The 16,310-nt window shown below is 40.6% G+C and overlaps 1 protein-coding gene across 1 annotated transcript; it reads right to left on the bottom strand.

Annotated features, from left to right (window-relative positions):
* Positions 1–5,530: 5,530 nt before the first annotated feature.
* LOC109244729 (serine/threonine-protein phosphatase 7 long form homolog) lies at positions 5,531–6,372 on the bottom strand. Its single transcript, XM_019411866.1, has 2 exons — positions 6,115–6,372; positions 5,531–5,905 (listed from the first exon to the last, which is right to left on the bottom strand). Exons 1-2 carry the CDS (start codon positions 6,370–6,372, stop codon positions 5,531–5,533), a joined length of 633 nt encoding a protein of 210 aa, XP_019267411.1.
* Between the last annotated feature and the right edge of the window lie 9,938 nt (positions 6,373–16,310).

Below are 16,310 nucleotides of genomic sequence, written 5' to 3' on the forward strand. Positions count from 1 at the left end.
CACTAATTTACATGTTGTCTACCCATAAACCATTTATTAAACTCAAATTAAGTAGAAATTACTTACCTCACAAAGCTAGGTTGAAATCTCCCCTTTTGAAGCTCCCAAGTCGCCCAATAATGGAGTGAAATGTGTCAAAAATGAGAAACTCCCGTATTAAATGAAGGACGCTGCCTTCAGCGTTTTGCGCACTTACGGTGCGTTGACCGCATCTGCAGTCTCGCTTCTGCAAAAATAGGTCGCGGCAGCTGGGGCCGCACCTGCGGACAGGTGACCACTCCTGCGTTTCCGCTTCTGCGGAAGGGGAGCCGCATCTGCGGAACCTGGGCTCCTCCCCTTGGGCCGCATCTACGATGCTTCAGCCGCATCTGCGGGCTCGCGCCTGCGGCTGGCCAACCGGAGGTGCGGTTATGACAGCAACTGGAGCTTCAACTCCTTCTCAAATTTTCAACTTAGCCGAGCCTCGTCCGATTGACGCTCGGGGCCCCCGGGGCCCCGCCCGAACATACCGACAAGTTTGAAATCATAAAACGGACTCGCTCGAACCCTTGGAACGCCCGAAAAAACATTAAAACTAAGAATCACACCCAAAACTAATTGAATCAAACTTATGAACTTCATGTTCTTCAATCTACTTCCAATGTGCCGAAACGTACTTATACTACTCAGAATGATACCACATTTTGCGTGCAAGTCTTAAATGACATTATGAAACTATTCCCAGTCTCGAAATTCCGTTCGGACCTCGATATCACAAAAACTCGCTCCAAACCAAATTTAAAGAACTTTGAAATCTTAAAGAATCAACTTTCACTATTAGGCACCAAAGCGCTCCTGGCTCATTCAAAACCCGATCTAGACATACGCCCAAGTCCGAAATCATCATACGAACCTGTTGGAACCGTCAAATCCTGATTGCAAGGTCGTGTACTAAAAATGTTGGCCGAAGTCAAACTTGGCCTTTCAGGCCAACCTTAAGGAACCAAGTGTTCTGATTTCAACCCAAACTCTTCCAAATCCTGAACTAACCATCCCCGCAAGTCATAAATCAGTAAAAGCAAGTACGAGAAGTCTTATTTAGGGGAACGGGGTTCTAGAAAGCAAAACGACTAGTCGGGTCGTTACAGTTATAGTGATTTGTTGTTACGCACTTAAAATAAAATTTGATATTTAAGTTTTATTTGGCTGTTATAAATAAAAATTACCCTAAAAGTCATTTTTCAAAAAAATTTATGTTACAACAGTTTATTTAAATTTGAAATTGCAAAAGGAATAGCTTGAAGTTTAGACCCATATATGACATGAATGATAATGAATAAATGGCAAAAATAACTAAAGGACTGTAAAGTGGAATGTGCGGAAATAATGGAAGAATTCGAAATGTCCCGTTCTATATGCACATGAGGTTTGACGTTCCAAATTCCTTATTTAATTTGAACTTACCAAAAAATTTAAACTTATATTTTCAATAAAAATATAATTAATAAATTATTTTTTGATTATATAACATAATATATAAATATTTGTGTATATAAAATTGTCATAGAGATGCAATTTTGCAAAGAGGTGTATTGTTATAATGATGTTGTTAATAACATAAGTGAAAGCTTATTATAAAGAGGTAAAATTTATCTTAAAATCAATTAAAAAGAATTTGCTTGTTATAGAGAGGTCTAATATACTAAAGAATAAATATTATAATATTATATGAGTATTAGTTGGAGTAATATATGAAGTTAAAAGTTTAGGTAATTATAAGAAAAATAACTTCTGCCAATAAGTGAGAAAGTAACCTTTTCTGTTTTGGTATGTATTTGTTATGAAAGATAAATATTTCCCAGAAAAAAGTTTTTCAAAATATTTATGGCTTTAGCCTAAGATGTTAAAAAACAAATTAGCCCTTAAGAATAATGACCACACAGTTTAACTGATAACCCTAGACCTATAGGGCATCCCTTTTCCTGTTTTCTTCTGTTTTTTCTTCTTTAAACGGGTCACGATTATATTGTCACTTTTGAGGAGAGTACATTTGAATGAAGAAGTAAGATACACTCAAGCCTTCTTTACAAAATACAAGGTGTGAGCGAAATAAGACAAGTTAATCACTAATTCTAACTAACTCTTCTTCAAAACACCAATAAAAGGTGGCAATAGAGCAATTACTTAAAGGTAGCTCAGAAGCCTACTTCAATAGTGCCTTTTCGGGCACAAAATACCTTTTTACTGTTAAAAAAAAGTTACATAACTACATAATTCGCAGTATAATACTGCGAATTACTTTAACGAAAAGTTAGCCGTTAAAGTGATTCGCAGTATTATACTGCGTATTATTAAAAAAATAATATTTTTTGATAAAACTCAGTACTATACTGCGATCAACACAATTCGCAGTATAATACTACGAATCGCTTTTAAATTTGGGCCCACCAATAAGTGCTCTGCGGATAACTGACATAACAATAATTCAAATTGATAAAACTCAGTATTGTACTGCGATTTATACATAAAAATTTTGCATACCAAGCTCGGACTTGCCTTATTTAAAGGCGTTTGAATTTTATGAAAATCCATTCAAAACTCTCCTTCAAACTGCCATTCATACTTCTCTCTTCTTCTTATCAATCATTTTTTTATAATGTCAGAAGAGCCAAAAATAAGGATTTTATTATATTGGGGGGGGGGGGGGGGAGGGTGAAGTTGTGCTGGAGAATAACTCTGTGAGGTATAGCTCACCTCCACAGTGTCATGTTAAATTGCCGCTTACAATGGAGTACGATAAATTGGTATCGTTGTTATGTAAAAAAATGAGTGTGAGGAAACGTTCGGTGAACCTTAAAGTAACCGGTAAATTTTCGTATTCAGTGACTCCGCAGGGGTTTGCTTATTATTCTGAGTTTAACATCGAAGATGATGAAACTCCTAGAGATTTTTAGCGGATTCCGGATGAATACAGGGAATTTATTGTAATAAAATTATTGGAAATGTACGTCAAGGTTGAAGACGTTTCCAATAATGAGGGCGTGCATAGTAGGGATAACCCCCAGTCATCGGGTGGTTATTCTGGAGCAGTTTTTGCGGGACAGATCGCTGATGAAAGAGCTTTCCTTGATTTAAACTTGTCACCACCGGCGAATGAGCAGCCACAGAATAATTTTTCGTCTTTATATAATCCACAAGACGACTGGTAAACTTCAATTTTTTTATGCTTTAGCGATGTTTACTTTATGTTTTAATTGGTTTGTATTAACACTCATATTTTTCATAGGCGGTACCGTCCGGATATGAATTTTACAAGTTATGACCCCGCCCCTAGTTGGAATATGCGTAGTTCTGGCGTATTGGACCACGATGGTCCATCCGGGAGTCATCACCAACAAGAAAACATCCATCATGAAACGTCAAGACAATACGACTTGTAAGTAAATTGATATAGCTATATGTAAGGTATTTATCTAGTTGGGTAGCTTATCATTTTGTTCTTTTTGTGCAGTGAAAGCGAGCATCTTGATGCTCCTGACCTCACACAGTTGGCCATAGATGACGTATTGACTCGTGATTTGGCAGATGCGCAGAGTCAGGAAGATGATAGTGATTATGACAACAATGCGGATGAGTCTGGAGATGACACCCTTCCGTGATGAGGGTGATGATGAGGAGGAAGTGAATGTTGAACCTGAGTTGACGAGGGAGCATGTTCCTCCACCTCCCGCTAGACTAAGAGTGTACGAGTCCCACGTGCCATTTTATGAACGGAATATTCCCTACCTTGATAATTTTCCAAGTATGCCGGACGCGGATGCCTCACAAGGGATGATGACGAAATTCGGTCAGCGATGTGGGATGAGTCTAGACCAGCTGTGCTGACAAAGGGCATGCATTTTCCCGATAAAGCTCGCCTAATCAGGGCTGTAAAAATCTACAGCGTAAGAGAGTGTCGTGAGATGACGGTAAGCGAGTCAACTACGGAGGTATTTAAGGCTGTATGCCGTAGATACTTTATGGGTTGTCATTGGATGTTGCATGCCAGCAAGAAGAAATCAGGGTTGTGGAAAGTGGGTAAATTTATTAGCACCCACAGATGTGAAATGGATACATTCAATGAGAATCACTTCAACTTGGATGTAGACTTGATTTCTCTTGTCTTGATTCCATATTTAGAAGTGTCCATTAGGTTCAAGATTAAAGAGTGTATTACAGCCGTCCACCAGGAGTATGGTTGCACTATAACCAAAAGAAAGGCATATCTCGGTCGCAAACATGCCTTTGAACTTATTTATGGCGACTGGGATAAGTCTTTTTCATCTCTGCCCAGGTACATGGCTGCACTGCAACACTTTAACCCCGGGACTTTTGTTGAATGGAGGCGTGAGCGGAGTCCGGACAGACCCGAATATATTTTCAACTATGTGTTCTGGTCATTTAAACCAGCAATTGATGGTTTTGTGCATTGTCGTCCTGTAATTTCCATAGACGGTACTCACGTCTATGGAAAGTATGATATTAAGCTTTTGATTGCAGTTGCAGTAGATGCCAACGGACAAATATTTTCACTAACCTTTGCCATTTGTGCCAACGAAAGCGAAGAGACGTGGACGCTTTTTTTGAACCACTTGAAGCAGCACGTTGTTAAACAACGTTCAGGTATTTGTCTAATATCTGATCGACATGGTTTTAAGTTCTATGCGGCACTTTCCTGAATGGCAGGAACCCTATGCATACCACCGTTACTGTGTGAGGCACCTGAAGGCCAATTTCCAGAAGAAATATCCTGACAAGGCCTTGCATGACTTAATGTGGATGGTCGCAACTGAGCACCAGCAGTGCAAATTCATGAGGCGCATGGAAGCGACCCGGCAAATTGATCAACGAGCATATACTTGGCTGATGGGACATGAAGTTCACATGTGGACATTGCATGGTGATGGCGGCAGACGATGGGGAGCCCTGACTATAAATGTGTCGGAGTCATTCAACGGCTTGTTGAAGTCTGCCCGTGGATTGCCTGTCACTGCCATCGTCCGCATGACATTCAAACAGAGTGCGGAGAGGTTAGTTCAAAGGCATGGAGCTGCATCGGCATTGATGGTGAAACTGGCGAAGCACACGCTCTGTGCCTTGATACTCAACGACATCAAAGAAGATCATCGGGACGGAGGTGCTCCAAAGCAGTCGATCGACTGAGCAATAATCGGGCAGCTGAGCTAGCAACTCGTCGCTGTATGGCGTCCATATGAACTACCAAATAATAATATAAAAGTGAGTATGCGCAACACAACTCAATTTATAACAAGTAAGTGTAGGTACATATTTACCTGTCCGGCCACCAGCATATCTAACACATCCCTGACAAGGGGGAGATTATGATGAGCATCAGAGCCTCGGTAGTTCCCACGCCGGAGAACCCACCTAGTAGCTAGAGGGAGAAACGGATAAGCGTCACCCGACTCTTGTGGTGGCAGAGGTGGCTGCAACGGCATGATCCGCTGCCAGGCCCAAAACTAAGATAAAAGGTTGATGTAAAATTTAAGAGTCATTTCGACCATATAGAATTCGGATTAATGAACAGAGTATTCGAAAATATTGTCACCTGTAGAAGGGGTAGAAAACCACATATGTCCACCTGGCAAAACATGCTCGCCCGGCACATAATCCGGTACAGGTATGCTAGAATAGCAGCACCCCAGCTGTACAGGGGTACCTCATCTAGCTGCTGCGGATGATGCAGAAAGCGCATACTCACTTTACTTCCTGAAGTGTTCGGGAACAAGACACCCCCAAAAAGCAGGAGCAGCGCCAACCTCGTGTACCGCTCAATATGGAGATCCTCTATCTCGCCGGTAATGTCTGGATGCAAAAACGCCATATGGTCTCTGATAGCTGACAAAGAAACGTGACTGCCCCCTCTCTATATAGCGTCACCCTGAGGTCTGTAACCAGTATACTGCCCCATCAAATCCAAATACTAGGCACGCATCATGGATCTCATGTACTGGGGCAGTGCAACGGCCCGTCCATCTACGTGCAACCCATATAAAACCTGAACATCCTCAGCGTGATGGTGGCCTCTCCAGTGGGCAAGTGAAAAGTGTGCGTCTCCGGTCGCCACCGCTCTACCAATGCAGTGATGAGAGACCAATCAAGCTGTATCCGCCCAAACTGCAAAATCATAAAGAAGCCCGTAGCCTGTAGGCGCGCGACTACGCGGGCATGGAACTGATACTGCCTCAAGAACTCCCACAAATCGTCAGGTCTCTTGGGGCGGAGAGGCTGATCTGATAGCTGTCCCTCCCATACAAAGGAGGACCTATGGTTGCCCTGCAGCACTAATAGCTGATCCTCGGCTGGTCCAGGATGCGCAGGCGGCAAGTCCATGTTGTCTACTATAATTTAGATAAAATTATTTATCTGTGTTAGTTTAATGAATTAAATAATTATTTTTATAATTGGACTGAGTAATTATCTATGGGTTCCAGGCTCGATATTTGAGGCCCGGTAGCACCAAGTTATCCTTAATTATTATGTGTGTCAATTTCAACATTTTTAGAATTTTGTTAGTTTAATAAATTAAATAATTTTTTCCCCAGCTGGACTGAGTAATTATCTATGGGTTCCAGCCTCGATATTTCAGGCCCGATAGCACCAAGTTATCCTTAATTATTATGTGTGTCAATTTCAACATTTTTAGAATTTTGTTAGTTTAATGAATTAAATAATTGTTTCCCCAGCTGGACTGACTAATTATCTATGGGTTCCAGGCTCGATATTTGAGGCTCGGTAGCACCAAGTTATCCTTAATTATTATGTGTGTCAATTTCAACATTTTTAGAATTATGTTGGTTTAATGAATTAAATAATTATATTTATAATTGGACTGAGTAATTATTTATGGGTTCCAAGCTCGATATTTGAGGCTCGATAGCACCAAGTTATCCTTAATTATTATGTGTGTCAATTTCAACATTTTTAGAATTTTGTTAGTTTAATAAATTAAATAATTATTTTTATAATTGGACTGAGTAATTATTTATGGGTTCCTGGCTCGATATTTGAGTTAATTTGACAATATATATTAATTTGTTAGTTTTGTAAGTTTATTTTTATAAATTAAATAATTAATTTTGTAAAGATTAATTGGATAGAGTTTGTAGTTAGTACATACTTAAACTACAAAGACTATACGCTAAAAGACTCTATATTATACTACACTAAAAGGCTCTATATTTTACTATGCTAAAAGGATCTACATTTTACTACGTCTTAAGTCTCTATATTTTACTACGCGAAAAGGCTCTATACTTTACTACGCTAAAAGGCTCTATATTTTAATACGCTAAAAGGCTCTACATTTTACTACGCTAAAATGCCACTATTACATATAAAAACAACAAACATAACATATGAACAACAAACTAAATAAATAATATTCGTTTATTATTTAAGAAAATAAAAATATAACATTAACAATAAAAATTATTTATCAATTTTTAACTATTTTTTGTCCCAAAGCTAATAAATCAATCCGGGTATAAATAAGATACAAATTTAAACACAAACATAACACAAATTCACATGAAAACACATTCAACAAAATAAATATGCATATACTCTGCGAGTTTCGACATAAACAAAATCGAAATACCTCGATTTAAGTTTTTTGAAAATGATCCAAATCGATTTTTCGAACCCGAAAGAAGGAATCCAAGGCTTGTGCTATGTGTGGGACCTACACTCTTCGCTTTTTGGGTGACGGGTAGGGCCCAAATTTTTTTTTTTAATTTAATTTCGTCGCGGGGGGAGGGGGGGGGAGGGGGGAGGGGGGAGGGGGGGAGTGATAGGTCGGGATTTTAACATGTTTTATGCCCCTACTTGCCTATGCTTTGGTTATAAATTGCTACAAAATATTCCCAAAATGCTCACAAATTGTACTTGATTGCAGGTTTGATCGACAAAGCGACGAATGTCAAAGAACGGCTAAAAAAGGAGTGAAACCTGCTCAAGTGTGAAAGACTAAGTAAATTGAGGAAAAGAGAACCTAGTGCGGACCGTGCAAACGTGAATGCGGCCGCACTAGGAGGTTCAGAGAGTTGGCATTTTCAAGCTGGAAGCAACGCGGCTGCACTACTCTTTTGTGCGGTCCGCGGTCAGGCTCCGCGGCCGCGCTACTCTTTTACGTGGTCCGCGGAGTAGAGATTCAGAGAGCTCACATTTTGCCAATTCCAAGCAATGCGGCCCGCGCTCGTTTTTGTGCGGCCGCGCCAACTTCCACCGCGGCCGCGGTACACTTTCACGCGGTCCGCGGTCCTCAAGTTCGGAGAAGCATAAATTGAAGTCCAAGAGCCAGTGCGGCCGCGGTCCATTTTGCGCGGCCCGCACTGACCCCGTAGGGGGATTTTTGTCCAGTTTTTCCAGCCTAGTATAAATAGGACATTTTACCATTTTTAGGTCAAGTTTTATATTCCAGACTTAGCTGCGCTCGTGAGACTCACTTTTGTAGCCATTTTCGGCACTTCTGCTCTTCATTAACGATATATTATTGTAGCTTCTTCTTAGTAATCAATTAATATGCTTATTTCTTCATCTGTTTCTTCAATTTCTGTATCTAGCATGAGTAGCTAAACCCATTAGCTAGGATTGTGGCTCAACCCTAGTGTGGATAATTGATGGGTGTTGCCATTTAAGGTTAGATTGATTATGGGTGTTTGCTATTTGGGTTGATTTTATGTTTTTATTTAAGAATTGGTGGTTGCAAACACTGATTCAAGCTTTGTGGGTTTGACTCTTCTTGAGAAAGAGAGTCTATGACACCAAAATTGACCCAACAAGGAATTGGGATGGACTCATGAGAAATGATAGTCCCAATTAACGGGTTAAATCTCGAGAGAGTAATCACCCCACTTGAACCCTAGTTTCTTGATCTAATTGGCCTACCCAATTGGTCTTGAGAGAGTCAATTGGGCAAAATCACTCTCTCTATCGAGAAGTGTGAGAGTGGGTACAATTGTGCAACGGTTATAGCATAAGCCGGCCGAGGTGGAAACTCAAGAGGTCGTGAAGCCGTCTAGGGAGCACATAATTGACATGCCGGAGCCGGTGGTGCCAAAAGTCAAGGCACCTTTGCCTAGACCACCTCAACCTTACCCTCAGCGGTTAGAAAAGCAAAAGAGTGACAATCAGTTTAAAAAATTCATAGATATGATGAAAAGCTTTACAATCAATGTGCCTTTGGTGGAGGCACTTGAACAAATTTCCGGGCTATGCAAAGTTCATGAAGGATTTGGTCACAAAGAAGCGTTCCATGGATTGTGAAACAATAAAGATGACTCACCAAATCAGTGCGATAGTGCATTCTATGGCCCCAAAACTTGAAGACCCTGGAGCTTTTACTATCCCTTGCACTAACGGTGTGCGGAGTTTGCTAAGGCCCTTTGTGACTTGGGGGCTAGCATTAATTTGATTCCTTATTCAGTCTTCAAGACTTTGGGAATTGGGCAACCTAGGGCAACCTCAATGAGACTTCAAATGGCGGACCGGTCGATGAAGCGGCCTTTGGGTATAATTGATGACGTACTTGTCCGAGTGGCCAAATTCATATTGGCAGCCGACTTTGTCATATTGGATTGTGAAGTAGACTTTGAAGTCCCAATTATTCTTCGGAGACCTTTCCTAGCAACGGGGAAGGCCTTGGTTGATGTTGAAGCGGGTGAGTTGACATTCCAAGTGGGAGAAGAGAAGGTGGTATTCCATGTTTGCAAATCAATGAGACAACCCAATAGCACGGAGGTGTGTTCATTTGTGGACATCGTCACAGCTGTGATAGTGGATGACACAAGTTCCATGATAAATATTGAAGTTCCTCTTGAGGCCGTGCTTCTTAACATGGATGTCGATGATGATGCTAGTAGAGTGGAGTGCGTGAATGCATTGCATGGTATGGGTTCATATTCATATGAGCCTAGGAAGTTATCTTTGGATCTTGAAAACCGCAAAACTCCACCAACTAAGCCATCCATTAAGGAGCCACCGGTGTTGGAGTTGAAGCCACTTCCTCCACACCTCAGGTATGAATTTTTGGGCTCTAATTCAACTCTTCCAGTTATTCTTTCTTCTTGCCTTACTAACCTGCAGGTTGAGGCCACTTTGGAAGTGCTTCAAAGGCGAAAAAGGGCAATAGGATGGACTCTGGCGAACATTCGGGGAATAAGCCCCGCATTTTGCATGCATAAAATTATCTTGGAGGATGATACAAGGCCTTCCCTAGAACATCAAAGGAGGCTAAATGAAGCGATTCAAGAAGTGGCAAAGAAAGAGGTTATCAAGTGGCTTGACGCCGGTGTGGTTTATCCAATCTCCGATAGCTCATGGACTTCCCTGGTCCAATGTGTGCCAAAGAAAGGAGGGATGACGGTGGTGACCAATGACAACAATGAGATTATTCCTAATCGAACCATTACCGGGTGGAGAGTTTGTATGGACTACCGGAAACTCAACAAGGTGACCCGCAAGGATCATTTTCCCTTGCCATTCCTCGATCAAATGCTTGATCGCCTTGCGGGGCGAGCGTTCTATTGTTTTTTGGATGGGTACTCGGGCTACAATCAAATCTTAATTGCCCCGGAGGACCAATAGAAGACCACTTTTACATGCCCCTATGGTACATTTGCTTTCTCCCGGATGCCCTTCGGGTTGTGCAATGCTCCAGCGACTTTTCAACGTTGCATGATGGCTATTTTCACCGACATGGTGTAAGACATATTGGAGGTCTTTATGGATGACTTTAGTGTGGTTGGTGACTCTTTTGAAGAACGCTTGGTAAATTTGGATAGAGTCTTAGCCCGATGTGAAGAAACTAACCTTGTTCTCAATTGGGAAAAATGCCATTTTATGGTCGAAGAAGGTATAGTGTTGGGTCACAAGATTTCTAAGCATGGGATTGAGGTAGACAAGGCGAAGATTGAGGTGATTTCAAGGCTCCCTCCCCCTACTTCTGTCAAAGGGGTGAGGAGTTTTCTTGGGCATGCCGGGTTCTACCGGCGGTTTATCAAAGACTTCTCGAAGGTTGTGAATCCCCTTTGCAAATTGCTAGAGAAAGATGCCAAATTTGTTTTTGATGAAAAATGCATGGAGGCTTTTGAACTTTTAAAGCACAAGTTGACCACTACCCCTATCATAACCGCACCTAATTGGAGTTTACCCTTTGAACTAATGTGTGATGCTAGTGACGTTGCAGTGGGGCGGTGTTAGGTCAATGTGGTGGTGGAAGAAATACAATACAATTGTCACACCTCCTTCTGTCACTACACCCCCGTAAAGGGGTATAATTAAGGGAGTTTTTCCAATTAAAGGACAATCGAAACGGGATTATTATTAAAAGATTCAGATTTGCCACTTGGGAGATTTATGGTGTCCCAAGTCACTGGTTTAAATCCCGAATCGAGGAAATGGTTGACTCTATATTACAGTCCGCGAATCAGAAATCCGGGTAAGGAATTCTGTTAACCCGGGAGAAGGTGTTAGGCACTCCCGAGTTCCGTGGTTCTAGCACGGTCGCTCAACTGTTATATTCGCTTAATTATCTGATTTTAATATATGTTCAAACCTATGTGCAATTTAAATTTAACCGCTTTATTTAGTTAATTAAAGGAGGAATACAACGCTATTTAAAATATGTTTCGAACCACGTCACATAAATGCACCCGTGGCCCATAACACATTTTACCTAACATTGAGATTTGGATTTGGGTCACATAAATGTGCACCCGAGTTTATGAAAGTAGATTATTAAGTAACGCGCCTAAAAGCAACTACGCTTTGTTAACTTTGCGAGGGCCATGGAAATTTGCTAAATGGCACGCCTCGAATTCTAAGGTTGAGTGTAAAACTAATTAATACGAGGGCCACACAATTGTCATTTTTATTTGGCATGGCACACCTCACTTCTAAATTAAAAGGATTAATTCGACTACATTCAGAGGGCCACAACTGTTTTTATTTAGAATGGCACACCTCCAGTCTACTTAAAAGGAGCCTAATTGAATAAAAAAAAACTCAAAGAGATTATAAACTTTAACCTAAAGTTTACACTAATGCCGCTTGATCAACAAGGAACGAACATGCGAAATTTGCATCATTTACCCCAAGGCTTGGCGAGGCCCGAGGCCTCAATTGACAATAGCCCTAACCGTGACCCACATGAGTGATGCTGGGCTCATAATGCTGTCCGTATCATGAATCAGGAGCGCAGGAGAAGGGAGAGGGAATTTGGGTATAACTGGGCCAACGTTAGAGGCCCAGGTCTAACACTTCATCATTAGCAATTAAAATAAAAGGTTATCTTTACTAAAGTTGCATCAATTTTGGCTTAAATACTGGCGATCATGAGTGGATTCAGAATGTTATTTCTCTTAAACAAAGCTAACATACCATCTGATGGTCGAGAACAATTCGTTGACAACTATTTGTAACTCAGTCCCCCAAGTTTAAAGCCATGCATACCACAAGCATTCATTTCAGAATTATGCCTAACAAGGAAATGCTTTTGAAATGGAAATATAAGAACATGCTTCCCCTTTTAATTCCGGACTAGCAGCTTTAGCATAAAATGAAATGCAAAATATAATAATATGGAGAATCCGAACTATGTTCAACCATGGCTAAAACTAAACACCTGATGAATATGCTATAGGATACTATAATCTATCATCCCCTTCTGATTACCAAATTCCACAAAGGAACTGCCTAGCAAGCCACAAAAATGAAAATTCTGAGGCTCACATCAGCCTCCTCAGTACTCACAGATACATCAAACTAGATTCAGGTACTTATAATGAAAGTTCCTTTATTACAAAACCAAACACTTAACTATAGAAATGGCAACAAAACAGAGTGAATCCTTGTGGAATACAAATTGGTTACAGCCTTCTAAAATAAACCCACCACCAACCAATGCGCTATTATGCAGCCATATAGATTAGACAGACTTTAATAAACAGAAATCAGAACATGAAAACTAAAATAAAAACATAGAGGATTCAAAGCAAATGATCAAGGATCTCATATTCCATAGTCATGCTCCACGTTACGCTCAAGCAATATCCATAAATTCCAAGATATACCTGGGATTAAAGGAACAGAGAAAACAATGAAGGGTCAGCAGTATGGACAGCAAAAATCAACACCACCAATAGCACAACCCAGATTTTTATAATTGAAACCACAAAAGCAATTCCAAATTCAGTGAAACCGTGAACTTCAAGACAGCTTGACCCAAAACCCTCCAAAAAAATTGATATCAATCCATATCAACTCTCGTTAATCAAGCACTATGGTTTTTAGAAGTTGAAAGAATCAGAAAACTATTAAAGCTCAATGGAACAGTGTTTTAACTTTCAAAATCCAGCCGTTTCTTTTTTCTGTATTTTTTAGCTCTTCCAATCTCTTTTTTCAATGTCAAGTAAAGGTGCCTTTATAGTCAAGGCATTAGGGAAGCCTAAATGCACTATGTTTGCACTTCTACCCCTTTTCATGTTTTGGTTTTTGCTCAAAAGTCCTTGGTTTAAAACATCAGCTTTCATATAAGTCCCCTACCCCAGCTTCTTGGAAGCTTCCCAAGCAGTTACTAAGAGATTCTCTCAACCAAATACCCCAAATTACCCTCTAAGCCCTAGCTATTTACTGTAGCATACCACATGGGTCAAATCGACCCAGGGCTCAGCCCCAAACCGGAGTGATTTTCTTTCACTTTGGGCTTTCGAATTACCCAGAACCCAAACCAATTCAGTAATTCATAATTGACCCAACCCAAACTTTAAACCAACAGGAGTTGTAAACTAACCAGTTTCGAATTGAAATAACAAAATAAAAGAAAAAGAGCCAACTAACACTAACATGAGAATAAATACTCTCATTTAAATCATGCAAAAATTACTTCAACAAACGAACCATAATAAGGCACAGAAAAAATGAACAGCAGAATGTGACGATGGGGTGACGAACGACAGAATGGAGAAAAGGAGAAGAACAAGGGTACCTAATCAACAAATGCAGATGAACAAAGCATGATGGAACTCGGACCTTTCAATTTCGAGCCGAAATTGGTCTCAATCATGCGTTCTTGTCAAGAACGGACAAGCGAGGCCAGTTTCGACTCTAAACCTCTTGCTAAAAATGAAAAGACTGTTAGGAAATTCGTCCCCTAGAACTTCGAACCTTGGATTTCAGATTCGACGAATTCTGGCCTCATTCGAGAGGAACTGGCTTGGGATTTGGAGAGAGGGGAGTGTGATGGTTATTTGGTGTTGATTTGGGTGAGGATGGAGCTTTGTTGCCTGTGAAAATGGTGGATTTAGGGTTTTTCCAGAGGAGGAAGAGATGAAGAAGATGAAGGAGAATAAGAGATGGGGACTGAAGGGTCTCTGCATTTTCGGACACTACTAAGCAAAGTGGGGGGAGGGGTTAGAGCCGTTGGATGAATTGAATTGAAGGGCTCAGATTAGTTCTTGACCCCAAACTCCAAACGACGTCGTTGCGTTCTAAATGCAAGGCTGGACCGGGTTGGGGCGGGGATTGGGCCGGTTCAACGGGTATTTTGTGCTCATATCGTTTGGGCTTGAAGGAATTGAAATAATTTGGCCAAAAAACTGAATTCAAAGCTTAATTTTCTAATTTTCCCTTTGTTTTCTTCTTTTGTTTTCTTTTTCTCTCTTTTTTTCTCTTTTCAAAATTAAACTGAAATCTCGGTTAATTCCTAAAACCTAATTATCCTAAAAACAATAATTAAACCTACATGATAATTATCACAACTAACCAATTAAAAGGAAAACTACTAAAATAAAAAATTAACGCTAAAAGTGCAAATTAAACTATTTTTGTGATTTTTCCTTTTTATATTGCTGATTAATTCCTAAATGCAAAGTTAAGTCCTAAATGCACTTGCAACACACATTTTTTTTTCTATTTTTCATTAATTAAACAAAATTAACATGCACAGACAAATGCAAACACTCGACAGAAAATGCCACAAAGATTCACAAAATTGCAAATAATGGAAAAATTACTTTGTTTTGAATTTATGGGAGTAATTCATATAGGGTAAAAATCACGTGCTCACAGCTGCCCCTCTTTGCTCGGAAACACAAAGAGTTTTCGTGCAAAGATAAAGTGAGTGGATACGAGCGATTTTTGCCCATTTGAATACTCCGTGGGAAGCATTTTTGAAAGATTTGACCGCACCCTGCTTCGAGGTTGCCTACATATCCTTGGCTAAAAAGGAATCAGGTCAGTGTAGTTCGGGAATGTTTGGTAGCTGGGACTACCATGAAGCTGTGATTTCACTGTTGCTGTTGCTGCTGCTACTGCTTACTGAACCCCTTATTACACCAAGTCACAATAAAAAGAAGCTAAACTAAACTATGATCTATGAATTACAAAACCTATCTATCTCTTCAAACTTGATCTTCCAGCTTTTGTTGCCATGCTGACTTGTATTCTTCTGTTGAAATTCCTCTGTTGTCGACTTGAATTATAATCTGAGATATTTTCCTTTTCTTCAGATGGACGCCTGACTGCCAACTTGAACTACACTTTGAGATGCTTTCCCTTTCTCCAGGTGGACGCCTGACTACTGAACTGTATTTTGAGCTGTTGCCCCTTTCTCCAGGTGGGCACCTAACTGCCGAACTAAACTGTATTTGAGATGTTGCCCCTTTCTCTAGGTGGACACCTGACTGCTGAACTTGAACTATATTTTGAGATGCTTTCCTTTTCTCCTGGTGGACGCCTGACCGCTGAACTTGAACTGTATTTGAGATGTTGCCCCTTTCTCCAGATGGATGCCTGACTGCCGAGCTGTATTTTGAGATGTTGCCCCTTTCTCCGGGTGGGCACCTGACTACTGAATTTGAATTGTACTCCTTTGCTCTCCAAGCGGACGCCTGACTGGTGACTTGAAATGTATTCCCTGCTCTCCAGGCGAGCTCCTGACTGCTAACTTGAAATGTATTTCCTGCTCTCCAGGCGGGCTCCTGACTGCTGACTTGAAATGTATTCCCTGCTCTCCAGGCAGGCTCCTGACTACTAAACTTGAATGTATTCCCTACTCTCCAGGCGGGCTCCTGACTGTTGACTTGAAACGTATTCCCTGTTCTCCAGGTGGACTCCTAATGGCTGACTTGAAATGTATTCCTTGTTCTCCAGGTGGGCTCCTGATTTCAACAAAATAAACAAAAACAGAGAAAATTTCTGCCCCAGTTTGGTAGATGGGCATATATATGAGTGTAAATCGAATCATGTTACCAAATATCAATAAGAACTTG

Source organism: Nicotiana attenuata, unplaced genomic scaffold (assembly GCF_001879085.1).
Source record: "Nicotiana attenuata strain UT unplaced genomic scaffold, NIATTr2, whole genome shotgun sequence".
Taxonomy (NCBI): Eukaryota; Viridiplantae; Streptophyta; class Magnoliopsida; order Solanales; family Solanaceae; genus Nicotiana; species Nicotiana attenuata.